General features: G+C 41.6%; 1 protein-coding gene across 1 annotated transcript; it reads left to right on the plus strand.

Moving 5' to 3' along the window:
* The first annotated feature begins 945 nt into the window (after nucleotides 1–945).
* Nucleotides 946–27,772, plus strand: TMC7 (transmembrane channel like 7). The gene is given in 17 exon segments (XM_038418718.2): nucleotides 946–1,763; nucleotides 6,110–6,365; nucleotides 12,143–12,291; nucleotides 13,412–13,579; nucleotides 13,737–13,813; nucleotides 14,341–14,486; nucleotides 15,386–15,533; nucleotides 17,546–17,719; nucleotides 18,775–18,926; nucleotides 19,852–19,966; nucleotides 20,633–20,730; nucleotides 21,051–21,234; nucleotides 22,162–22,292; nucleotides 23,281–23,436; nucleotides 24,884–24,908; nucleotides 24,910–24,963; nucleotides 26,356–27,772. Coding segments are annotated over 17 exon segments (2,196 nt in total). The 5' UTR covers nucleotides 946–1,660; the 3' UTR covers nucleotides 26,416–27,772.
* The last annotated feature ends 174 nt before the right edge of the window (nucleotides 27,773–27,946 follow it).

Raw genomic sequence — 27,946 nt, forward strand, 5'->3', positions numbered from 1 at the left:
AAGGTATATTGTTCTTATTTCCCAAGAAGACAAAAATCATTAATAAAAACTCATCAGAGAAAAGCCTCTCGTGTTCCAAAGCTTGAGTCAGTGAGCTTATTCCAGCCATGTCCAGCTGGCAGCCCTAGTGAGCGAGCTACCTGGGGCCAGCTATCACTTTGTTGTTCCCCTGGATTTCTAGCGGGACACTCCACCCTGCTGCTTCTTACTCCCTGCTTTGATGGGTTTTAGGATCTGAAGGCCCACTATCCACCCTAACCGTCCCTTATGTGAGATGGCACAAGCTGGCTTTCTCTTTGGAGAATATACCCAGCAAAGGATCCAAATTCTCAGAAGGAAAGAGAAAAAATAAAGAGAGCTGAAGGTGAAATGCTGGAAACTGAGTATCTCATGACACAGGCAAGATTCCTCCACAAGATTCCTCCACTAGCAATTGACAGTGCTACCCTGACCATTTAGGCATTACTTACCTCTGGGAAAAGGGAAATAAGGGCTGAGATCAAATCCCTGTCCCTTCCTTCAAAAGCCTCCACTCTGAGCTTCCTTAAGAGTCCCAAAGGTCCACATTAGAGCCTCAGTTTTGACCCAAAAAGAAAAGGAGTACTTGTGGCACCTTAGAGACTAACAAATTTATTAGAGCATAAGCTTTCGTGAGCTACAGCTCACTTCATCGGACTGTAGCTCACGAAAGCTTATGCTCTAATAAATTTGTTAGTCTCTAAGGTGCCACAAGTACTCCTTTTCTTTTTGCGAATACAGACTAACACGGCTGCTACTCTGAAAGTTTTGACCCAGATATCTTTGTTTTCCCACCAGTCCCCAATTCGAGCTGAACTCCTAACAAAACTCTTAGATCCCAAGATAAGGAAGGCAGCCACCTTCTCATCGGAGGGTGCCAGATCCTAGTCTGTTAAACGGGAAGGTTATGTTTGGTACAACGAATAGGAATTTGATGGGAAAGGTACAGTTTGCTGCTCTGGCGACTATGGGATTTCCTTGTGACCTCTTCCAAGTCGGCAGTGCCCTGCAGGAGAGAGAGAGAACTTTCTCTGGGTCTGAAGTAATTCAGTCCAGCCTGATTTTCACATGGTTTTGAATTTCATAAATGGGCATGGCGCTTCTCAGTCTGCACAGACAGACAGACACCGTATCGGGCAGGACATCCTTCAGTTTGTACCGACAGACAGGACGCCTCTCAGTACTCTGCACAGACGGACACGCAGCGGGCAGGAGGCCCCTCGGCCTGCACAGACGGACACACACTAGGCAGGGCCCCCCTCGGCCTGCACAGACGGACACGCAGCGGGCAGGGCCCCCCTCGGTGTGTGCCCCACCCAGAAATGAGAGACCCAGCGCACGGGGTGGGGGAAAGGCACGGCGAGGACTAGCTTTATTTCCTCTTCCTTCCTACGGCCCCTACCCTGCACCGGTTCCTATTCCCAGCCTTGCCGGTGGAGGGGGCCCTTGCCGGGGAAGCCCGGGCCGCGCGTGTAGCCGAGGCAAGTGCCCGGCCGAAGGGCGCGGGGCGGGGCCCGTCGCTCCGCGCTGACTGCACAAGGCACCCGGCTGCGCGCGTCTCGTTGGCTCTGTGACGCCCGGAAATTGGCTCCGCAGCCCGGGCCGCGCCGCCCGCTTCTCCGGCGGCCGAGCCCTGTCCAGCATGAGCGAGCAGCCGGCGCCGGACACCCGGCGGCCGCCCGGCGGCGCCAACGATGACGGAAAGCGGGTTGGCGGGAGCCAGGCCGAGCGCAGGGGCCCTGCAGGCAAGTGGCGGGCTGCGGCGCTGGGAGGGGAGGACCCCGGCCTCCGATCCTCGCCCGCCCGGAGCCCGGCGGGGCTTGGCCGTGGGAAGAGCTCGGGCCGCGCGCTCCCTGGCGGACGCTCAGCCCGCCGGGCCGGGGGGTGAGAGCCGGGCGGGGACACGCTGGCTCCGAGGGGCCTCTCGGCTCCGGGTAAAGAGCTTGAAAACGGGGAGACTCCGAGCCAGGCCGGCGCCAGGAGAAGGATTATTCTGGGCAACGCTGTGGGCCTGGGGCTCCTCTCGCTTGAACCCCAGGGGGAATTGGGTGTCAAATGCCGCGGAGGGTGGGTTTGTACAGCGCCTAGCACTGCGGGGCCCTGGGCCAGGCGTGAGGTTCTGCGGTAGTGCTCTACAACCACTAACGAATCAGCACGGTGGAGTTTTACACCCCGGGGTGTTGCACGGGTGTGAAGGACTGCAGGAGGCAAGGAAGAGCCAGGCCCTTTGGGGTTTTTTTCCACTATGACTCTGGAGGTGCCTCTCTGCCATGAAGAATATACACGGAAACTCTGAGTAAAGGGAGCATTCAAGGAAGCCCTGATTCTCTGTTGTTTGCCGTGAAAGTTGCACATGTAAATCTGAGAGCAGAATTTAATCTCCAGAAAGAGGGAACAGCCCGGGATGTCACAGTTCAAGGCAATTGCATCTGTATTCCCCTTCTGGTCTACCAGTAGCACCCACTTAAATGTTTCTGGCTCCCAGTTGTCACCTCTCTGTGGCAGAGACCTGCATTTTTTCCCCTCTTGCCAGGGTTATTTCCAGATTGCATGGTCCATTGCCCTACAGCGTCATATCCCAAGGAAGCCAGATTGCCTAAATAGTAAAAAGGAAAGGAGTACTTGTGGCACCTTAGAGACTAACAAATTTATTAGAGCATAAGCTTTCGTGAGCTACAGCTCACTTCATCGGATGCATTTGGTGGAAAAAAACAGAGGAGAGATTTATATATATACACACACACACACACACACACACACACACACACAGAGAACATGAAACAATGGGTTTATACACACTGTAAGGAGAGTGATCACTTAAGATAAGCCATCACCAGCCGCAGGGGGCGGAAAGGAGGAAAACCTTTCATGGTGACAAGCAAGGTAGGCTAATTCCAGCAGTTAACAAGAATATCAGAGGAACAGTGGGGGGTGGGGTGGGAGGGAGAAATACCATGGGGAAATAGTTTTACTTTGTGTAATGACTCATCCATTCCCAGTCTCTATTCAAGCCTAAGTTAATTGTATCCAGTTTGCAAATTAATTCCAATTCAGCAGTCTCTCGTTGGAGTCTGGTTTTGAAGCTTTTTTGTTGAAGGATAGCCACTCTTAGGTCTGTGATCGAGTGACCAGAGAGATTGAAGTGTTCTCCAACTGGTTTTTGAATGTTATAATTCTTGACGTCTGATTTGTGTCCATTCATTCTTTTGCGTAGAGACTGTCCAGTTTGGCCAATGTACATGGCAGAGGGGCATTGCTGGCACATGATGGCATATATCACATTGGTAGATGCGCAGGTGAACGAGCCTCTGATAGTGTGGCTGATGTGATTAGGCCCTATGATGGTATCCCCTGAATAGATATGTGGACAGAGTTGGCAACGGGCTTTGTTGCAAGGATAGGTTCCTGGGTTAGTGGTTCTGTTGTGTGGTGTGTGGTTGCTGGTGAGTATTTGCTTCAGATTGGGGGGCTGTCTGTAAGCAAGGACTAGTCTGTCTCCCAAGATCTGTGAGAGTGATGGGTCGTCCTTCAGGATAGGTTGTAGATCCTTGATGATGCGTTGGAGAGGTTTTAGTTGGGGGCTGAAGGTGATGGCTAGTGGCGTTCTGTTCTTTTCTTTGTTGGGCCTGTCCTGTAGTAGGTGACTTCTGGGTACTCTTCTGGCTCTGTCAATCTGTTTCTTCACTAATCACATCAGCCACACAATCAGAGGCTCGTTCACCTGCGCATCTACCAATGTGATATATGCCATCATGTGCCAACAATGCCCCTCTGCCATGTACATTGGCCAAACTGGACAGTCTCTACGCAAAAGAATGAATGGACACAAATCAGACGTCAAGAATTATAACATTCAAAAACCAGTTGGAGAACACTTCAATCTCTCTGGTCACTTGATCACAGACCTAAGAGTGGCTATACTTCAACAAAAAAGCTTCAAAAACAGACTCCAACGAGAGACTGCTGAATTGGAATTAATTTGCAAACTGGATACAATTAACTTAGGCTTGAATAGAGACTGGGAATGGATGAGTCATTACACAAAGTAAATCTATTTCCCCATGGTATTTCTCCCTCCCACCCCACCCCCCACTGTTCCTCTGATATTCTTGTTAACTGCTGGAATTAGCCTACCTTGCTTGTCACCATGAAAGGTTTTCCTCCTTCCCCTTTCCCCCCCCCCCCCCCGCGGCTGGTGATGGCTTATCTTAAGTGATCACTCTCCTTACAGTGTGTATGATAAACCCATTGTTTCATGTTCTCTGTGTGTGTGTATATCAATCTCTCCTCTGTTTTTTCCACCAAATGCATCCGATGAAGTGAGCTGTAGCTCACGAAAGCTTATGCTCTAATAAATTTGTTAGTCTCTAAGGTGCCACAAGTACTCCTTTTCTTTTTGCGAATACAGACTAACACGGTTGCTACTCTGAAACCTGCCTAAATAGTGTCTGCAGTCTGCTTCCTCTTCAGTGGCTATGAACATATTAATAGCCAGCGGTTGAAAGTTACCACACAACTCATTCTAAGAAAGCACTAAAAGAAAAGGAGGACTTGTGGCACCTTAGAGACTAACAAATTTATTTGAGCATAAGCTTGCGTGAGCTACAGCTCACTTCATTGGATGCATTCAGTGGAAAATACAGTGGGGAGATTTATATACATAGAGAACATGAAACAATGGGTGTTGCCATACACACTGTAACCAGAGTTCAGAGTAGCAGCCGTGTTAGTCTGTATTCGCAAAAAGAAAAGGAGTACTTGTGGCACCTTAGAGACTAACAAATTTATTAGAGCATAAGCTTTCGTGAGCTACAGTTCACTAGATGAAGTGAGCTGTAGCTCACGAAAGCTTATGCTCTAATAAATCAACTGTAGCTCACGAAAGCTTATGCTCTAATAAATTTGTTAGTCTCTAAGGTGCCACAAGTACTCCTTTTCTTTTTGTAACCAGAGTGATCGCTTAAGGTGAGCTATTACCAGCGGGGGCCGGGGGAACCTTTTGTAGTGATAATCAAGATGGGCCATTTCCAGCAGTTGACAAGAATGTCTGAGGAACGGTGGGGGGCGGGGTGGGAATAAACATGGGAAATAGTTTTACTTTGTGTAATGACCCATCCATAGGTTACTAGGCCTTTTACCTCAGGCTTATCAGAGTATATGTCAGTTAATTAATATGTCATTCTTTTGGTCAGATATCTGCTGATGTTCCTAATTTAAAATATCTACAGCTGATATCAGCTGGCATCTTGTTGTCCTGTCAGCAGTTTAGTCACGTTTGTTTATTGCAGCATTCCATCTTGTGACATCTTATGGTCTAGGGCAGTCGTCCCCAACCTTTCTTGTGTGAATAGCATGTTGCTAACACCCTGCCACCGAAATTCCACCGCTGAGAAGCAGCAGCGGGAATAAGTGCCACCGCCAAAATGCTGCCGAGAAATGGCAATGCTTCTCGGCGGCATTTCGGTGGCAGGGTGTCCTGCAGGCACTCAAAAATGCCCCGGCGGGCGCCATGGCACCCCCAGGCACTGCATTGGGGACCCCTGTGGGAGACTCCTGGTTAGCTGCTTATGCTACGGCTTTTAGGGCCTTATGTCTCAATTAGTTTTGCTAAGCTATGGTCTTACAGGTGATGAGGTTTGTAGGCTCATTATGTTACTTCCTTAACTTATACTTATGCCTTACCTAGCAAATGCCTATGTCTATAGGCTACCGAACAGTAGGTCCTGATGTGGCTAAAATACAGTTTGGTCTTGAAGTGTAGATGGGACCAAATTATGCTGCTGAATCTTGCTGTAGAGTTGGACTTTGCAGGGCTGTAGCATGATTTGTAGCATCCTTGCTCTTTTCAAACTCCTTGCATCAGCTCTACTTTCACTGGCTAGAGCATCCATTTAACACCTTTCAATCCTCATGACACTGGAAGGATTTTTGCAATTCGCAGCAGTGCTCTTTCTCCCTGTGTATTATTGTACGTTTCATACAAATTCCCTACCCCTGGACTCATGAATTGTATTTTGACCATATTTTACACTTAAGTTCATTTGCTTCCTCTTTTCTTCTTCTTTTTTTTATTTTATTTTCTTTTTGGCAGAAGTCATCCTACCTGATGCAAATTCTTCATTACCATCTGTTACCTTTTTGCAAGAATTGCCTAGTTATCGGTCCACTTTGAGGCGGAGAACGTCTGCTGGAGGAACACAAGATAGACGACAAAACAATCATGGCTTTGTGAGACCCCCTGCTGCAGAGAAAAGAAATCTTGTAGAAGGAACAGGAGTGGAAAGTGAGGCTGTGGTTCGATCAATAAGAGAATATGCATTAAATATTCCGAAGAAGAGAAAACTAAGGTTGGATCAGTAGACTTTTTTTTTTTTTTTTTTTTTTTTTTTTTTTTTTAAATGTTGGCTTTTTCTAAATCTGTGCAGAGTACGTGTTATGGAGAGTTGAAATGGGGTAAGACTCAAGTCCACTTCCTAGATTCTTGCACCATACCAAATATTGCTTAAAAAAGGAGCTGTCCAACCTCCCCCCCCCCCAAATGTAGTACATTAAAATCCATTCTATCAAATAGTAATTTGCAAAGATCACTGTGGGTCTAATTGTGAACTCCTGGCTTACACTGGTGAGCAGTTATTCATAAGAGAAGTCCCAATGACTTCATTCTGACCTGAGGTGAGGAATAATTGCAGGGAATTAAAGAAGGAGATGGCAGAATCAAAGAGCAGGTGAACTATCATTACTGCCAAGTGAACACAATTCTGGCTCCCCCTGCTCCATCTCATCAAACACAAATACTGTTCTACATTCTTAAGGCCCTTCACAGCTTATATCTATCCTCCCCATCATCTCTTATGCACTGTTGAGATGTTGACTCCCCTCTGCTCTGCCAATGGCATCAGTCTCAATTGCCCCTTTATCACATTGTCCAATAAGCCACTTTATGTTTTCTGACATGCTGCCCCCTGTGCTCATGGAAGGAGCTCTCCATAAACATCTGCAAAGCCACCTCATTGTCTTCCTTCAAACCCCTCCTCAAAGCCTACAAAAAACTCAGCAGCTGGTGGGCGGTGATGTTGCTTATTATGCTGTTTATAATAATTGCTTGTTTTCTCATGTGTCCTCTCACCTCCATTGTCTCTTGTCTTTCTATGTAGTTTGTATGCTCTTTAGGTCAGGGACCACTTTTTTGTCATGTGCTTGTAAAGCACTGTCACCAGATGGCTGGCCATTTAAGGGGAGTTGTGCCCCCATCCCATCTGTGACTAATAAGTTGCTTCCCAGCTGAAGCTGGGAGACCAGGGATCAGCTGACAGATCCCTGGTCCTCACAAAGACCAGCGAGAGCTACAGGGAGTAGGAAGGTTCCTGCAGGAGACCCTAGACAAGGCCTAGTTTAGATATGACTCTCAGGTGGCTGGCCTGCAGAGTGTAATCCTGTGGGGAGCAGCCCAGGAAGTAGAAGGGAGCAGAGAGTTCCACCTTGACTCCCAGGTACGTGGGATGTGGAGTGTAATTCTATAGGAAGTACGTAGGCCTCTGCAGGAGAGCCTCGGTCAAGGAGAAAAGGGCATGTGTGACACTCTCCCCAAGGCTCTCAGAACCATAAGCCACAGTGTTACCCCTCTGCCTTAGCCAGAGTGAGCTTTGCTGGAGCTTAGACTGTGTGTTTGCTGCCTGCCACATCAATCTGTCCACTTCACCAGCAAACTCCTCGAGACTCTGCAAGTCTTAACCTTGCCTTGCAGGTAACAATCAGTGCATCCCAGCTCCCGAGTTACCTGGAGACATCTCTCTGTGGTGGTCACTGGACACGCATAGAATTAAATTTGCTGTCTCCAAAGAGAAAATGACGTTACGTTCACCAAGGACTCGTGCTATACGTCAATGTACAGTACTGAGATAATTTATACTAAAACTAAGAATAAGTTTATTAATAAAGAACAGAGATTTAAGTGACACTAATCAAGAAAAAAAGAGACCGGCATGGTTGCAAACAAAACACACTTTCTAGTGACTAAAACTTAATTTTAGCAAGTTACAATCTTTGCCTAAGCAGGTTTTATATGATACCTTACTTGATACACTTCTATAGTACAATAATCTTGTATATGCTCATTTGATTCAATTACTCATTCTTTGGGCTTCAGACCACCTGTTCTCATCCTAGGGTGTCTGGACCCTGATTGTCACAGCATGTGTCATGTGTTGAACTAGTGTTATTTGAAGAAATAAAGCTGAGTCCCTGGAGAAAAAGGGACTGGGATGTTCTTTGGGAGAGTGTTCTTTGGTGCTTGAGCCAGTGAGTTAGACCACTGGCTTACAGGTGCCTGGCACAATGGGGCCCTTGTGGGGCTCTAGGCACTGGTGCAATCAAATACATGTGATTGATATGGCAGAACAGCTGCTAAGTCAGGATGCTCAGTAATGATAAGTGATATTACTGTTGTTGTTATTAAGTGCCTCAGAAAACTGAACATCAAACTTTCATAGCGTTGAGAACTGCATAGCCCCATCTCCATCGAAAATGGAGGCAAAAGGTAGCCTATGTTGTTCTCCAGAAGAGTGCCTGTTGGAATGCTACGTGTTGGGGCCTGTAGTCTCTGCAAGCTGACCTTTTGTGAGAGCAGCTGGAGCCACAGTTAGAGACGAGGTCAGCCGTAGTCTGTTCATTTAATGCAAATTAGGTTCAGCTCTCGGTTTCCTGCCCAACTACCAATTCAGCTTCCAGCTGAGTAGAGCAGGGAAACTGTACTGACTACAGCACATGTGGGACTGTGTGTTGCTATCTTTGGTCTATAAAATCATGACTGGTATTGAGAAAATAAATGAGGAAGTGTTATTTACTCTTTCTCATAACACAAGAACTAGGGGTTACTAAATGAAATTAATAGGTGGCAGGTTTAAAACAAACAAAAGGAAATATTTCTTCACACAATGCACAGTCAACCTGTGGAACTCCTTGCCAGAGGACATTGTGAAGGCCAAGACTATAACAGGGTTCAAAAAAGAACTAGATAAATTCATGGAGGATAGGTCCGTCAATGGCTATTAGCCGGGATGGACAGGGATGGTGTCCCTAGCCTCTGTTTGCCAGAAACTGGGAATGGGCAATGGGATGGATCACTTGGTGATTACCTGTTTTGTTCATTTCCTCTGGGGCACCTGGCATTTTACAAGAGAGGATACTGGGCAAGATGGACCTTTGGTCTGACCCAGTATGGCCGTTCTTGTGGTCCTGATACTACAGATGAGCATGTGAGTAATTCAGTGGGGCTATTTGTGAACAAAGTCACTCACAAGCATGTATATTTGCAAGATCAAAGCCTTTGTTTGCTACACTTGCATAGCATCCTTGCGAATGCTGTATGCTGCCTTTGCTCCATGAGAGCATAGGTTGAGGGGATACAAGGCTTTTGAATTTCAGGGAGGAGGGGGTTGTGCCAAGCCTTATCTTTTTGTATTTAGGTTTCTTCATTGCCAATTTTTGTGAATATATAAATTTATATTTAAAAAAAAAATTTCAAATCTCAATCTGTTGAATTTAAAATGTTTTTCTTGCTGCTCAGAGTTCCCAATGCTCCAGTCATTGCTAGTCATTGTATTGTTTTGCCACAGCAAATTTTCACTTTTTTGATGCCAAAAGGTATCTTGAGTCACTGAAAAAGGTTTAAATGTTATGGAATAGCTTGTGTGTACTACTTATTTTTGCTGCTGGGCTGGAACATATCACTAGAACTGGTCAGTTTTCCAGTGGAACAGTTTTCTGTTGGAAAATGCTGATCTGACAACTTCAAAATGTTGGGTGAAAATCAGTCTTGTCCAAATTTTTGTGGGAAGTTTACTGAAGTATTTTATTTTGTCTGTTGTATAATTTATGATAAATTTATTATTTATCTATCTAATTGAAAATAAATATTTTTGGAATATTTCATTTTTCAGAAATTATCAGATTTTGACTTTTCATTCTGATTTGGGATAAAACCAGATTTCAAAATCTCAGAATTTCTGAGGGATGGAAATTCTGAATTTTGACCATCTCTCCTTATAACATTAAAATAGACAAAAAGCTAAATATTTTATAAATTTGAGAACATATTAAAATTTCTGAAGAACCTTGGTATTCACAACCATCTTTTACATCAATCAATTACATTAAAGTTGCTGTTTCTTGGCCTTTTGGCTGAGATTAAGTGGAATAGCAGTTTAATATTTGACATATCTGTTAGGGATTGTAGCTCATGCTTGCAGAGGGATGGATTTGTATTTCATGGGTCTTTTCTCTCTCTAATTTCTATAACCCTCATGATGATTTTTCCATTGGGATGAAATAAACTAACCTGTCTATTAACAGAAATTCAGGAAGCTTTCCCTGCATCCCTCTAATGTTCCCCTATGGACCTGATCCAGCAGCACTGGTGAATAGTCCCAAAGTAAATGCGATTGATTGGGGCAGAGCTTTTTGTTATCAAATATAATCAATTAAAAGGAGTGTTCCTTTGATGCTAATGTAAATGGCAGTTATGTGTGGCTGTATGTTATGGAAATAACGGATCCCTAAATTTTTGCTTTAAAAAAAAAAAAGGGGGGGGGGGGGGTTAATGTCCAGCCAAGCACATTCTTGGCAGAGCTGGAGGTGAGAGGTTTTAAAAAACACAGCTGACCTCATCAATTCTTAAATTTTACCAAGGGAAGCTATCCTCCTTTGGTAAGCATTTTTGAAGAGCTCCCTTTTTTGTGCATTTTTATAAATTTACTTGGCCTTTTGGGTTGTTTCCCCCCCCCCCCCCCCCATCTGGCAAAAATAGCTTTGGGGTGGATAGAATGTTATCTTTTACTGACAGTAAGAAAGAGATCACTTGACCCTCTGAATTATTAACCCCCTGTACCAGCTCACTTGGTCACTAAATCAGGCACAACTGAAAATTTAAAAATATTGGTGCCGGAAGAGAGCTGCTGTCTTCAAATGGCAATCTCTCTTTGCTTACGCAACCCTGGGAAATGATTCCTCCTCCATAGCTCTTTTATTTCACTGTTCATTTAAAATTGTTTTGAGGTGAATGCAGTCCTAGAAGATGAATCATGAATATGCAGTCTTTTCTACAGAGAGGCTACAGATGGCAGCTGTGATACTGTCTGCGTTAGGAAAACTGTTTCAGCTAAACTGCTTTTAAGACTGGTTAGAGATACAGTGTACATCAATTATTAGACAGTATAAGGTGGCTTCACCCATTTTTACTGACTCTGATTTAAGATAGGTCAGGTCACCTAAAACCAAGTCGTCGTGAGGGTTACATCTATGTTTCAGGCTGGAAGTGTAAATTCCAGCTTGAGGAGACATACTTGCACTAGCTCTGATTGAACTAGTGTGCTAAAAATTGTATGTAGCAGTGGCAGCGGGAGGGACTAGCAGCCCTGAGTATGATCCTGTCCAAGACTCTAGCCATGAACTCAAGGCAGCTAGCCCCTCATGGTGCTATGGCTATGATCCGTTTTTAGCACCCTAGTCAATCAGAGCTAGCACAGGTATGTTTCATTGAGCTGAAATTTAGACCTCCAGCTTGAAGTGTAGAGGTACCCTAGGTGTCCTGACCTGGTTTTGCAGAACCATTTTGAAACCGGTTTAATAAAATCAGGATAGGCTGCCTTAAATTGTCTAATAATGGGTCTGTACTGTGGCTCTAACTAGTTTTAAAACTGGTTAAAATATCCCCAGTGTAGACAGGCCCCAAGTGGTATTAATGATGAGAAAGATTAAGAAGGGATGTTGCTGGACTGTTGGAATGTTCCTATTCCAGTTATTTTCCCTGTCTCACAAGGTGGCACTAGTTGTCATTGGATTGTTCCATTTTTAGTTTACAGTAAATGAGACACATTATTCTGAAGTTGAACAGGAGAGATTTAATTAGTCATTTTTGTTTTATATTTTAAATGAAGGGTACAGTACCAGAGCCATTGGTTGGAACCTGACTTGTTCCAATATAGCTTAGGTGGGACCTGCATACATTACTATTATTTATTTGTATTGTGGAGCCAGGTCGTGTGTGTGTGTACACTCTTTCTCCCCTCCCCCCCCAAAAAGCCTGTCCCTATGACTAGGAGTTTATTTTAATTTATATTTTTACTAGGGACATCCAGGAGGCTAATGTAAAATATTTATCTGGATGGGATCAGTGGAAGCAGACCAGAAATAAATCATGGAAAAAATTTCTAGGTGAAACCAAGGAACTGTCATCTTACTTGGAACTTTGGAGAAATGACATTCGTAGCATTGAGGGTATTATACTTCCATTTTCTGTTTTATCTTGCTATTAAGTGTGCAGTATTGTTAGTATGTAGATCAATGTATGTCTGTTTTCCTCAGAAAATAAGTTTGCATGTCCTGAAGACTGAAGTCTACAGAATAGGTACACCATGGCACAGTCGACATCAGTGCAAATGTCCGTACACTGCCCTGATAAGGTTTCTTAGCCCTGACTCCATGCCCATTCAAACCTTTGCACCTTACATAAGTCTAAGCTGGTGCAACTTTCACCTTTTACTGCCCCCCTTGGTATAAGTTATCCTGCCTCAGTCTTGCAACCCCTTTCTGTCATTTACTGTGTAACTTTCCCATCACATCTTTAAATTTGGCACACTGAGTTTGAGGGAATAAATTACATGCTAAGGGACTGGAAGAGAGAGGTGTTAGGGTTGTACTAGGAAAAGCAAGTAATTAGGATAAATTAAAGTTCCCCCTACCCTATTTACACCTCTGGATAGCTCCCTGGAGTGTAAATTATGCTAAATTAGATTTCCATATGCTCACTCAGACTCAGGACCGTGTTCAGAAGTGATATGTAAGGGATTGTAAATGGCACCTCAGTAAGTGGGTGTGAGTCTGAATGGAAGAGAGTCTAAATTGATGTAATTTTATGTTGACTGACCCAGAAGAAGATGTAAATGACACCAGTTTAGATTCCCATAAATGTACTTGGATTTGAGATCAAATTCAGAGGGGAATCTGTGTTTGTCCCTTTTTTTTTTTTTTTTTTTTTTTTTTTTTTTTTTTTTGCAGGTTACTGTGTTGTGTGGACCCAGTTAATAGTTAAAGGTATAGAGTATCGTCTGTAGTCAGCCTTTTACATACATACATATATATTAGTATTTATAAATTCCCTGAAAGGTCAATAGAAATGTGTCAGATGAAAACTAGTTGAAAAGAGACACTGAGTCAGATTCTCACTTAATTTACAACATTGTAAATCTAGAGTAACAATACTAGCTTCAGTGACATGCCTCCAGATTTCCCCTTGTGTAACTGAGATCAGATTCTGGACCCGTTGCCTTTAATGTCGTTTTATATTCACAGTGATTTTTTTCATTATGATTGGTGACATTGTCTTTTCTGTTCCCAGGGAAGTTTGGCACTGGTATCAAGTCCTATTTCTCCTTCCTGCGTTTCCTGGTCCTGTTAAATTTTATAATCTTTGTTCTGATGTTCAGTTTTATAACACTTCCAAGCACCGTTTCTAAATACGGAGTTCTCAACAGTAGCTACATTAAAGTTCCTTCAGAAAGCATAGGTAAACATCCTTACAATAGTTTACTATTGTTTATGTCAAGCATTTTAAAGGGGAGATAAGTGTTTGCCTGTAGAAGCAATGTTTGAACTACCTTGGTCTCATGGTAAGTGAAAATCACTACTTTCCCAGTGACTTTTAATCTATCTTCCTTTTGCAGAGCTGCAATGCAGAATTAATGGTACTAAAGGACACGTTTACTTCCATACTTACATAATAGATCTACTCTCTGGCACTGTGAGTAATTAGATTGAATTGTTTTACTTTTCTAAATCCAAAGTTAACACATGTAAAATACAAAGGGGTTGTGCTAGAGGAATATTTTTTCACATCGGTTTTGAAAATGATGCCGCATATATATCAGTGGAGATGAAAGTTTAATCTTTGTATACAACAAGCAGCTGCTTACTGGTGGGCCAGGAGACCTGGCTGGTCACATGCTGCAGTCTCTCACCCTCATTTCCAGCTGCTATTTTGCACTGAAAGACGCTTTAAAAATATTACTTCTACCGCAGTGGCTTACATGAAGCTGCCAGCAGACTGTTGTGAGTGAAAGAGGAAGTGGGTCCATGAGGTAGGTAATCTCTCTAACAAAACATAGTTCACGCTGTGCAAGAACTTGGGAACTCCAAAATTGTTGTAGCTTGTTTGGGGCGCTATATAGCAATCTTCGTTTCATTGTACTAAGCTCTCTGCAAAACCATGTTTACTAGCTGAGTGATTAATATTGTGACCAGTGTTATGTGCATTTCATCCTGTCACAGGGTTTCCTTGAAATGACAAGTCTGTTCTATGGATATTACACAATAGATATGGTACAGTTCAATGTCATTAAATACAATTTACCACTTGCGTACTTGCTGACTACACTTGTATATCTCTTATTAAGTCTTATCTGGATAGTGAAAAGGTAAAGACAACTTTTGGTATCTTCTATTTATTGCTTGATATTGTACAGTTAACTTTCTATCCCAGTATATAGGAAATGCAATGAATTATTCTTGGACATCCATTGATATGGAAATAGGGTAGCGTCAGCTAAATCCCTTCTTATAACTCATGGTGTTTTCCTCCGTCAAAAACGTATTGATACAGAGCACGTGGAATAAAAAATTCATTCTATTGGCTGCTTTCAAGGGGATTGTTCAACCTTTGATGGGGGGCTGAACCAAAAACTAGGTCTATGATGCAGACCCAGGTGAACTAATAAAGCTGAATATTGGCTAGACTGAATAAATCTAGCTTCTGGATATATGATCTTACAAGCCCTGGTATGGAGGTCATGATGATGTCTTAGGTCCTTATCTGTGTAGTCTTGAGCTGTTAGGATTTTTTTTTATATAACGCACTGGGAGCTAAGAATTATTAATATTTTTAATAAAGTTGAAATAAGTTCTTGTGCAGAGGTAGTGTGAGTTGGAGAGGGAGGAAAACTGGCAAAACAGAAGACCTCATGGGACACGATGTGAACAGAGTCTCAGTGTATTTCTGGAAGTATATGTGGTTGCTAAGAGTTGAGGGGACTCTGAAATCATTTGTGAACTACACAAAACCTTAGTTTTCATGGGTTGCAATGACTTCAAGCTGATTTTTTTTTTTTTTTCTTATCTTAAGCCTTACTGTGAGAGTTTGGATGAAAAAATTGGTAACATGTTTTGTGCTGATTAATGTGTGTCAACTAGTAGAGATTTTGCTTTCTGCTATATAGATTTTGAAAGGGCAGAAAGAAAAAGTGTAGAAATCATAGTTGCTCAAGTTTTTGGTAAGACTGTTAATGAATGAATAAGGGTCTGCAATATGTTTTATTAGGTCTGTGGAAGGATTTAAACAAAACTTGGTACACGAGGAAGATCAATTTCAGAGTTACTGCAACAAAATCTTTGCAGGCTGGGACTTCTGCATTACAGACCTGAATGCTGCACGGCTGAAACATAGTAGTTTACAATATGAACTAAAAGTAAGTAACTGTTTTTGTTTTTTCCTTTGTATTCTGTTTCGCCTTGCTGCACTTCAGGATGGCTAATAAGACATGTACATAACTTTGCAGATAATTGGGATGGGGCTAGGAAGATTTAAAGAAGCATGCACACATTGAGAGTGTGTGTGTGTGTGTGTGTGTGTGTGTGAGTGTGTGAGAGAGAGAGATTCCACATCCTATTGCATGCTCTTCCGGACTATATAGGGGTCTGTTGTAATGCTGGCAGGATCAGTACTGAGCCTCGGCCTTCCCCCATCCAGCCCATGCTTCTCTTGTCGTCTTCCTGCTCACACTCCAGTCATTCTTCCTGTGCTAGTCTCTACTTATCCCAACAGGAAATCTGTTGATTGTTGGGTTGCAAGGTTGCAACATTGTAGGAAGCTGCTTGGTCAGAATAAAAAGCAGCAGCAGTTCACCTTACAGTTTATTTGCCAACCACTACACTGCTGCTTTTAAAAAAAACAACCACTGTTTTCAATCAGGTGTATCCGTGACACATGCACATGTGCAGAAAATAGGATTCAAACCTCCAAATAGGTTCTTAACAGTAGAAGAGACTTTCTACAGACAACTGGGTGCTATAAAGCATTTCTGATTAAAATCAGTATTGTTCTGCCCTCTTCCCACACACATTTGCTGCTGACATTTGTGTGGTAAAATGACCTTTGGAGAGAAAGCTACCATTTATCGCCTTACTCCTCCTCTTTCTTATCCATTTTGAATACTGAGACTGTGTGTGTGTGTGTGTGTGTGTGTCTAATCCCATTAAACAACAGCTGTTGTTTGTCTGTATATCACAAAATATAACACCCATGGTTTTCCTGCCTGTTAAGACCAGATTAATATGTTACCATAAATCCAGGGCCTCAGTTAGTTTTATTCCAGTGTGGAGAAAATAAGATGGCTGCCACTCAGGTCACAAATCAAAGCTTCCTTCATCCTAGTGCTGATGTCATTTCCAATGAAAGTTTTGATTCTAATCTCGAATACACAGGGGTGCAATGTCATGTGTCTGTGCATGTTACCATTATTCCATCAGAGCACACAGTGTGAACAGAACCAGCCCCTCCCTTGCTTCCCACATCCTGGGTCTCATGCTGAGTGAGCCTGGAGGCTGGATTAATGTCTCCCTTAGAGGTGGCCCTTTCAGATCATCCTTGATGTGCAATAATGGGATGGTGTGTGAATGTCATATTTATTCTGGGGATGGAAAGTGAACTTCACTAAGGTTACCTGCCTTAAATTCCCTTTGGGTTTTAATATATTACATCAAGTATAGATTGTGTCCTGGTTAGGGTGAGTTATCTTTTATAGTCAGTAGAGAATAACTCTATTGACATTAACGGTGTTAAGATTATTACTATATCTGTTTTTGCAGTGCCCAAAAGTTTGCCAGGGGTTTTCATAGAACAAATTAAAAACCCAGCTCCTTGCCTCAAAGAGCTTACCATTTAATTATCTGATGAGACGGTATAGACGAGTGTTTCACATCCAATGGGTTTTGACCCCCACGCGGGGTCACAAGGCATTGAAAATGTTGTTGCAATCTAAAGCATAGAACTTCACTCCCCCACTCTCCACACAGCCTTACTTTTAAAAGTTAAATATTTTTGACAACCTTTTGAAATCCACACAAAAATAAATTATATAGGCTTATCCTTGTTGTTGTTGGTACATATTTTACTCTTAAAATAAATGTTAAAGGGTCACAAAGATTTTTTTACTTTGAAGAAGAGGTTGCCAACCTGAAAAGGATGAAAAACACTGGGTTAGGGGATTTGCATTGGGATATAGACCCATTCTGAACCCATTGAAGTCAATGGAAAAACTTCTTCAATAAGTTTTGGATCAGGCTGCAAATGTGTGCACCTCAAGAACAAGATATACCTCTTTGTCTTAATCAGATATTCCAGGTGCTGATGACAGATGTACACATATCCCTTTGCATCAGAGGACTGTACATTTCAATATGAATTTTCTTTGGTTTATAGACAGACTTGGCGGAAGAAAGATTAAGGCAAAAAAAAGCTGACAGGACAACAGAAGAAAAGCTGCGCATCTACTGTCTAAGACTATTTTTAAATATCTTTGTGCTTGCACTTTTGTCAGTATGCTTTTATTCTATCTACAGAGCAACCATCTACTCGCAAGAAAATATTTCCAATGTAAGTCTTAGACAGGACCTGAGAATAAATTCTGGTAGTGTGCTGATGATCAAAGTATGCTTGGCAAAGTAAGGTGAAGAATTGTAAAGGAATGGAGTGGTTTGGTCTGATACAAAATTATCTTGTATAGTATCTTCTGTACAAAGGGGATCCCCAAGCACTCTTCAGTTCATTGATTAGTTGGCAGCAAATGGGGAGTGGAATCAAGAGGTATATGCAAGAGAGAAAAGCTATGCCTTCAAAGGAGACAGTTACTGATGTGGGAAGGTTGTTCCAGTGGTAGGCACTCCACAGAGAAGAAATGGTTCTTGGACCAACAGTAGCCGGATTTTTTTGACACGACAGAGAGAAGGCCAGTGCTCGACAAACAGGAAGAGAAGGGAAAGAGGGACCATATAGACAAAAGGCCATGAAAGGTTTTAAATACAAGGGGTGAAATCCTGGCCCTGTTAGGAGTTTTGCCTTTGTCTTCATTTGGGCCAAGATTTCACCCAAGGAGTGCAGGATCCTGAAATGATTGGGAAGCCAGGGGAGTCGTGTGAGGCAGGGGAAGGGAAAGAGCTGAGACAGCTGTGTTTTTTATGCCTCAGTATAAAAGCTGGAGGCGGCATTCAGCATGTACTTGAACTTAGCGAGGCCTTGGAGGAGCAATCATAGTGTTCCAAGTATGCAGGGGTGAATGCTTGGATGCACATTTGGAAAGGGATGGGGACAAGGCAATGCTGTGTATTGACAGCAGTGCAGAGGTGCCAGTAGGAAAATTTGTAGTTCCCGGAGATGTGGGTGGAGAAAGAGAGATCAGAGTGAAAGATGATGCCAGAGTTCTGGATAGCTCAGGTCCATGGGAAGACTGAGCAGAGAACAGGAACAGAGAAGTTCCTGAATGCATCAGATGAAGTGAGCTGTAGCTCACAAAAGCTTATGCTCAAATAAATGTATTAGTCTCTAAGGTGCCACAAGTACTCCTTTTCTTTTTGCGAATACAGACTAACGTGACTGCTACTCTGAGAGAAGTTTTTGTATGTGTTACACTTCTCACCTCTCATTCCATATAGGAAAAGACGATGTTTGAAGATAATCTCTTGGTGCAATACTTGCCTTCTATAGTGATCACCCTGGCCAACTTTATTGTGCCTCTGTTTTTTTCATATATAATCCGATTGGAAGAATATTCACCAGCCTTTGAGATCAGGTTAACACTGATGCGGTAAGTGTATTTGTTATTATTGTCACTAGCTTTTCGAAGGTGCTGATCGTGGTGGCACATGGGTGCTCTTTTCATAGGTTAAAATGGCCCTAAGCAGCAACATCCCAAATCAGGGAGCAGATGTATTGTGGCTCCCCACAGCAACCAATCTGGCTTTCTTGGGAGGGCCCAGGATAGCAAAGAGCAGCCTCTGCTGGACTTCTTTGACTGCATTTTTTTTCATTTCTGGAAACAATCCACAACTGTGTCTGTGGATGGAAGGACATGTAGTCATTTTCCTCCTCTTCACCCCGCCTAGCTGGGTGGTCGGTGGTGGGGTTGGTTTTGGGGCTCACCCGATATAAATGCATGGTGGGACAAAGATACAGTCTTGGCACAGTTCTCAGTAGTGCAGGAGAAATATTCACACTGTCTCTCTGTACAGCAGCTATTCCACAGGACAGCAACAGTGTGTGCAGTCGTCAGCTTCACTTATGTTACTGTCTTGCATTAATAGGGCTAGAGCAGGACAAGGCCCAGCATGAAGTGGAAGTACTTTGTGCCAAAAGATACTGCAGGGTAAGAGACAGAAAAGAGCTGGGAGTTGGTGACCTGAAGCAGTTAGAGAGTGGCAAGCCCTAGGGACTGTGGCTGTCCCAAACTTACATTTGAAATGACTGGGTCTAAGACATAATGTAAGCAAACACTTGAACATACTGTAATCTAAAGTGGGGAAGAGTCAAAGAAGCTTAATGTTATTGAAACTGAAATAAAACCTATGTTAACTCATTGGCTTATTCTTCAGTTAAAGCTGTATGAAATGCTTTTGTATTAAGGGCCTGATCCAACACCCTGTTACACTTAGAGTCCCATTGCCAGTTGGATCAGGCTATACAATTGTAACTTTTCTGAGGTGTTAGAGCGTGGGGTTTTGTCATTTCTGCAGGTGTGTCTTTGTGCGGCTGGCCAGCATTGGTGTTCTTTTGTTTTCACTGGGGAATCGAGTCTTATGTGCTAATGAAAAGTGTGAGGCCTATGGATACAATTATGAGCTCTACCCAGTAAGCAGATTTTATGTTTAATCAATCGCAACATCCAAATAAAGATACCTTTGTACATGCTTTGCTTGCGTGTCAGGTACTCAGAATTGACGTTCACTTTGAGACATGCTTATCTTTAATGTCCTCCAAGAGAGGCATTAGTTTTCCTTGCTATATATTTCCTGCATCTAATTGGAGCTGCCGATCGCCTGCCTCCTCTTTAGTTGGAGGCTGTAATCAGCCTGTAATCAGGAATTGGGTTGCTGTGCAGGGTTGGGGGAGAGATAGAATTAGCACTACATATTATTGCTCAATGTAAATCAGTGAAGTTCTTAAATCTGTGTATGGCTTGTTTTCCTTTTAGGGCAAAATTGAGATTCCTTTGAAGCCAGTGGGACAGATCCTTAGCTGGTGTAGATCTGTCTCATTGGAGCTATGACCATTAACACCAGCTAAGGCTCAGACCCAACAGCATCTATTGCGTTTGATACCAATGGGACCAAGGTTTGGCCCTTTAAAATGTTTATGGGTTATATGGCAATAATAATAATTTAATAAAAAACTTTGGAAACATGGCTAGGAGTTTACTATTATGGCAGTGATTTTGAAGTTAGTTGTGTTTTCTGACAGATTTCTGTAGTTGCTGTTTGTTCTTCTAATCCTGTTTTCCCTCTTTATTTTTTTCAGTGCTGGGAATGTCGAGTTGGGCAGGAGATTTATAAGTTGATGATTTTTGATTTCATAATAATTTTTGCTGTGGCAGTGTTTGTTGACTTTCCTAGAAAGTGAGTATTCGCTCCCATTGAACATGCTTTTGCTGAACAATTTAAGATGTTCCTTTTTACCATTATTCCTGTTACTCTCCTTTTCTCACCAGATTTTCCATTTTAAAATAAAACCGCAATTATAAAATTACCAGATTGCTAAATAAAATACCTGATCAATTGCACACTTGCCTGCCAGTGGAATTCAGTTTCTTGAGACGTCGTTTTGTCTAATGCTTTTAATGTTCCTTTTTTCTTTACTCTGAATATATATTTAAAAGTTTGTGGAGTTCAATTCAGTCTCACTGCTTGAGAACTAGTGTTTTTATTTTGTTTTTTAGGTGGTTAGTTACCTATTGCTCTTGTAAACCAATTCAGTGGTGTGGCCTGCAGGAATTTGGAATTACTGAAAATGTACTGGAAATTGTTTATGGGCAGACAATCTGCTGGATTGGAACCTTTTATTCACCCCTTCTTCCTGCTATAGCAACTGTAAAATATTTTATAGTCTTTTACATAAAAAAGGTAATGAAGGTTTGTGGTAAGTGGAAGTAAATTGCGTATTTCTCTGTGGCTTTTGTATTTGCAGAAGATAGAAATAGTATTGATTTTTTTTAAAAAAAAAAATACTAAGGGTGCAGTGTAATGGAAATGAAATAACATGGTGTCCTCTTTGGGTTGGTTTTATGGTGGTTTTTTTTTAAAAAAACAACAATAAAAGTAGATATTTAACTTCGAAAGGATCTAGAAAATGACTGCTTAATGTCATGCTCATCAGTTAATTTGTCCATTTTATAAGAAACTGTTGCTTCATGATGCAGTTAATTTACACCTTCTTGCCGGTGGTTTATTTACCAACACGAGACTTCAGAGCAAGGAAGAGATTTTGCCAAGATGGCATATATTCGGTTCAATCAACAAAATGGAAATCCAAGACTTTAAGAAGTGTCAGTTCTATGGGCCTTTTGTCTCAGAAGTTGTGAAATCTGACCAGACCAGCTTAGATATGTTCCTTTTGAGCAGCAAATCCCTGCTTGCATTTTAATATTTTGCAAAGGTTTATGTGACTTGTTGGGACTTTTGGATTTGAAACCTAAAGCCCCGATCCTGCAAAATACTCCACACAGCCAGAACTCCATTGCAGTCAGTGGACCTATATGCAGTGATAGGGATCTGAGACTGGATCGGGGCCAAGGCTCCAAAAGCAACTGTAAGGACTTCCTCTTGAGAAGTCGCAAACCCAAGATGGTGGATGGTATTTGGCTTCTTCTGAAATGTACAACTTTCTGACCTCAGCTCCAGGGACCCCACTAATGTCAAAGGGAGCAGGATTGAGCCCTTAATATTTGGGGCCAGAGGAGAGGGATGGGCTAGGCTAGACATGGACCTACTGGAAAAATAAATGATTGAAATCTGTTTCTTCCCCCTCCTCCCCCTTTTCTTCCTCTCCAGATAAGTTTGATGCATACGTGTAGACCTTCAAAGAGGCTTGTCAGAGCATCAAGCTCTAATTTCTTCTTCCTGGTGGTGCTGTTGATTGGGCTTATATTGGCTTTTATTATTTTGGGAATCAGCATGACACAGTAAATAATGGTTTAATATTTATAAAGTTTATTATTTTGCTTTAATTTAAAGGGATTTTTTTAAACTCTAGTAGGGATGCCTCAAGTGGTGGGTCCGGCTTTCATAAAACAAGTCATGGTTGCTTTCTCTCTCTCTCTCAGGTCAGGGAGGAGTAAAATTTTAATTTGTCTTCCCCTGTGCTGGGAAAGGACATGCACCCAAACACACATACCCCAAAGTCAAAATTCAGGTTCCCCAGCCTGGACTTCAGTCCTCCACGGTTTAGCCTCAACTCAGGAAACTTGACTGTGCCAGAACTTGGGTTCAGGAGGCCAGTAGCTTCCAGTGTTTGAATTACACCCCTTTCTCCCAAACTTAGAGTTTTTTAAAAAAAGTTTTGGCTCTTCTCTGGTTCTGATTGGCCGCAGACGCTGCTTTCCTCAAGAAGCTTCACTGGTCTTTCAGGATTAAACCACGGCAATTAACCACCTGGCTTTTCTGACAACTACTTGTTAAAACAATCCAACCACTCCCTGGTGTCAGCACTCTTTAATGCTCATTTGATCTTGAAAAGAAGTGAGAAAGGAACTCAACAGAAAAATGTTGCTGCATAGAAAGAAATAAAACTGAGGGAAAAACGTGTGGGGGAGGAGGAAGACAAGATGAACTTTCATACTCCGTTTGTATCACATTCACTCACTTAATCGTACCACATGCAACATAATGAGTTTTCTAGACCATAGAAATCTCTCCGCACATATACACCCCACAAAGCACCAGTCCATCCTATCACCAACCATTTTGGAAATATAAGTTAGAAGAAAATATACCTGCATAGAATTAAAAAGTAATTAATTACTTGTGCACTAATAGCTTTTTTGTTTTAAAATAATTCATTTTAATATAAACAAGGGCACTTTGACTTATGGAAACAAATAAGAATGGGATCCCCTGTTGCCTTGTTATAACTTTGTGTGACATCTCTTCTTTATGTTCCTTTTTCTATAGCTTCCGCTCCTCTAAAGTGTGTGGGCCATTCGTTAATTTTAACAGTTCGTGGGATGTTGTTCCACATACAATACAAGGGTTTCCAACAGCTCTGCAGAAGGTCCTTAATGGTATAGCTTCAGAAGCATTTGCAGTGCCTTTCTTTATGGTTATCTGGTGAGTGCTGTTGAGTTTGGTGCCCTTTAAGTTTTGTTGTCCTCCATGTAGTTGTATGATTTAGTTCTCCGTTAATTAAACGGATGTGAAACGTTTATTAAACCCAATTTTCTTTGCGCAGGGAGGCGGTAGGCTTCAGCTCTTGTATTTGAACCTTCCGTTTTTGTCTCTTTTCATTATTTGCATTCTTCTCTCGTCTCCTAGTTGTCCAGATGACCAACATTGCAGCTTCTTATCTCTCTTCCCAAAACATTAGCTGCTAGCCATTCTGCAAACTGGCACGTTGTAAGCAGAGGGCAGTTCCCCCCACAGAATTTCACCTGTGTAATGCGTCTGGACTTCCAGTTTAGGAAACTGAAGTCCCAAGGTTGCTACTTGGGTCTCCAGATAGGCCAGTCCATAAAGTAGAGTTTAATTTTATGTCACTATTTCATTGATCTTGAGAGGCTTGTGCACTGGGGTTCTGTATAACTTGTGCACTTATTAAAACCACCAACTACATTTGAATGTTCACCCCAGGCCCTGATTCTTGAAGGTTTAATTTTAAGCATATGCTTAAGTGCTTTCCTGAATTGGGTCTGTAGTTTTGTACCCCCAAGACTTCACGTCTTATTTTTCATGTCCTTAATACTCAGAATGTTTTTTAATACATGTTCACTAACTCCCTATAACATGTTTGCTAGGAGGGTGGTGAATCATAATTTTATTATTTGGAAGAAAAAACCATTTCAGTTCTCACATAGCAACATGTTTCAGCATCCTGTTTCCTGCTATCTTCCTTTGCTCCTTTCACAGTGTGAATCTCATTCTGAGTCATTTACAAGAGCAATATCTATAGTAAGCCCACAGGAATTAATATAAAATTGAGTGACTACAGATCAAGGGCTAAAAACTGAGGAACAGGGAAATTTAAAGAGCTACTCGTTTAATCAGCTTCTCAGGGAGTATCCCCCTCGGGGCACGGAAGGGTGCTAATAGTCCATGGAGGGGACAGAGGCCCTCTAATCACACAGATGTGTAGAGACAGGGGGGGAAGCACTACATATCTCAGTTCCGTGCACCCTGAGTTCTCTTCCTGCCTGACAGGAGAAATTCCTCAATAGCTCTCTTGCTGTAGGCTGCTTCAGTCATGGCTGTCCCTTATCCATCCCCAGCTGTATGTTGATTCTTCAGTAGTTTGGGTTTTCCATCGACAATGCTTAGGTCATAGTGCTGGAAACTAGGGGTGCTGCTGCCCCGCACTGACGTGAAGTGGTTTCCATCATATACATGGTTTACGGTTTGGGTTCAGTGGATCTCAATGAGCACTAAGAATAAATTGTTCCAAGCAGCCTCCTCCGGCCTTAGTTGGATGTACCTGTAACTGTCTTTTTTTCTGAATAGTTCCTTCCCTGTGTAGTTGGCATGTGTATGATGGTAACATATTATACATATTTCCTGTTTGCAGCCTTATGATGTTCTATTTCATTGCCTGTGGCTGGAGCACAGAAACGGGTTGTTGATCAGCTCAGGGATCAGTGTGTTATGGTAGATCTGATACAATGTCTTCATTCTTCCCCCTCCCCAAGTTTTTCAGGTTGTGTTGCCACCTAGAATCGAGCATGCAAAGAACCAGCTGTTTTCTTGCTCCCTTCTATTTCTCTATATAGCCAGGTATAATGAGAACAACAATGTACAAGTACCTTCACAGGGAGAAAATACAGGGTACTAAAGGGTTCTTTAATCTTGCAAGAGTTTAAAGGAATAATAAGAACCAATTGCTGGAACCTGAAGCTAGACAAATTCATATTAGAAATAAGGCAACCCACCACCCCCACCCCCAAATTAACAACTCGTTGTCTTCAAATCTGAATGCCTTTCTGGAAGAGATGCCTTTACCTCAGACACAGGGTGTTGTGTGCAATACAGTGATACCTGGGTGAAATTCTATGGCCCATATGATACAGTATAGCAGACTAGATGATATAATGATCTTTCTGATCTTCAATTATTAATCTATGAAAACAGTAATTAAGACAGTAAAATAGGAGGTGTCAAGTGACTGACCCTGTCTTAGGCAGAATATTTGTTTTGGGGATTTTATGAATGTTCTTGTTCCTTAGCCACAGAGAACACATTTGATTGCCATATATATATTTCATTCTATTTAATATCACTGCTCTTTGCAAGTACTATGTATGCAAAAATTACTATATCTGACTTGAGCAGAATTCCAAATCTGTGTTCACTAATATGGCTCCATATGCCTCTTTTTATTAATTATTATTATTGTGTGTATGTATTACAGTAGCATGAAATTGGCCAGGTTCTACTAGGAATAGTTTTAAAATAACTAACTTGAGAACATACTAATGAATAGGGCTCAGACATTCCACATAGAATCCAACTCATGCCCCAGAACTTGGGGATTTGCAAGCATGAATATAGCATCCATACGTACCTGTAGTAACGCACTCTTTGGAGATTAGCATGATCCTGATTGAGTTTTCCTCTTGGAATGTGAAAGCAGAACTTCAGTCAATGACTATTAAACTTTGTAGTGCATGCCTCTGTGTGTGAATCTAAGGATGGACTCCAGTTTTTGGTATTTAAACTCTGATTGTGTCTGAGAAGGGCATGTGTGTAATGTATATTGGGATGGAATTTCAAAAGCCCTGAGTGATGGAGGAGCACGTGTCATTGAAAGTCAATAGGATTTGTGTTTTCTAAGGTCACATAGGTGCTTTTGAAAAGGAAACAGTACTAACTCGTTAAAATTACAATTGCCTTGTCTTTACTAGGAATTATACCATGTGGGAACAATCCACCTTTTTTCCTAGTAAAGACAAGGTGAGTGTGGACTTATATGTATAGATACATTGGAGAAACAGAATGTCTTTTAAAATATATTTATTGTGTTTTATTTTAACTGTCTTTTAGGAGCATCATGACAAACTGTTCCTAATCAGAAAGCTAACTGAAGCTCAGAAGCATAGTTGAAAACCTCCAAAAAGGAAAGTTGGGTGAGATGGAATTTTGACTTCGAGACTTATAGAAACCACTAGATACAGCAGGAACAAACATAACAACCCGTAGGACCTTGAAAACTGAATCACTAACTAGGGCCCTGACCTTTCAAAAATTTTGTGGATGCTTAACTTTAAGAACACAAGTAATCCTACAGCTTCAATAGGACTACTTGTGCTTAAAGTTAAGAATGTGCACAGATGTTTTCAGGATTGGGGCCTTAACGTGTTGGTACCATATTAACTCTGCACAGAAACTCTCTGGTAGGACTATTTATGCTGCTAAGGTTTAAGATTGTCAGTGTTTACATTAAACCCCTATTTTCAGGGGGTTTTAGATTGCTGTAAAAACGTGCTCTGAGCTGAAACTTGCCCAGGAAGCGTCTTAGCACAGAAACCATTTGAATATCAGTTGATCTATTATAAATTATGCTGTGGGAGTAAGGGGGGTCGGGGGACAATAGGAATTCCTAATTTTACACTTTTCCAACTAACTTCTCTTTTAAAACTGAAGTGTTGGAGGCATCTAGATTGCTATGCTGAATTAGCACATTGGGGCAACAAATAAAATCTGTATTAATTTAAGTAGATTTCTTAAATATTTTTAATATGTAGACTTAGAGTTTTTGCTCTGAAACAGCTATTATGGTCAGTCTTGTCTATGATCCACTGGAAATTTGGCCCTAAGTGTTTCAGAAGCAAAATACAATGAAAGGAATTTTGAGCAAACGCTGGGAACAGATCCTCAGTTGGTGTAAATCAATGTAGTGAAACTGAAGTAAATGGAGCTAAGCCAATTTATACCAGCTGGGGATCTGGCCCTTATTTTATGCCTGTAAGGTACTGTTACTCAAATTTTGTTCTGAACAAGTTTTGAATGTTGTAGTGCCTTTCTTGCTTAACTCTCAGGTGTACATATTTTAAAGCAAATAAGTAGCAACTTTACAGTACAACATTTGGAAACTTTAACACTGTTACATGCTAGTACCTCTTAAAGGCACTACTTGTTTTAAAAAAAAAAAAAAAAAAAAAAGCATGGAACTATATTTTTATGAACGAATAATTTCCAAATACTCTACCAGATTTCATTATTTGAAGACTGTACTTCCATTGCTTAGTTTTCTATAGTGCATTGTATGTACGTATGCCTATGTTACTTGAACTCTGTAGAGGATAACTTGGAACATATTACACAGTAGCAATAAATATTTATGCAAGCCCTTGGTGTACTGTTAATCTTTAATATGACAGATCCTGTATCTTTATGACTGTATATCTTGGAATGATTAATTTTTAAAAAACTAACATGTATTAAACAACTCTGAATCTTATCTAGTGTATGGACATTTTTTAAAAATAGTTAATTTTATTGAACATTTCAAGGCCAATTTACACCAGCTGAGATCCCATCCCTTTATTATTTCTTAAGCTTTTAAAATATACTTTGCTTTAACTAAATTGAATACGCTACATTTTTTGTGAACAAATTAAAGAAAAAATTCCCT

The sequence above is a fragment of the Dermochelys coriacea genome, chromosome 10 (genome assembly GCF_009764565.3).
Source record: "Dermochelys coriacea isolate rDerCor1 chromosome 10, rDerCor1.pri.v4, whole genome shotgun sequence".
Classification (NCBI taxonomy): domain Eukaryota; kingdom Metazoa; phylum Chordata; order Testudines; family Dermochelyidae; genus Dermochelys; species Dermochelys coriacea.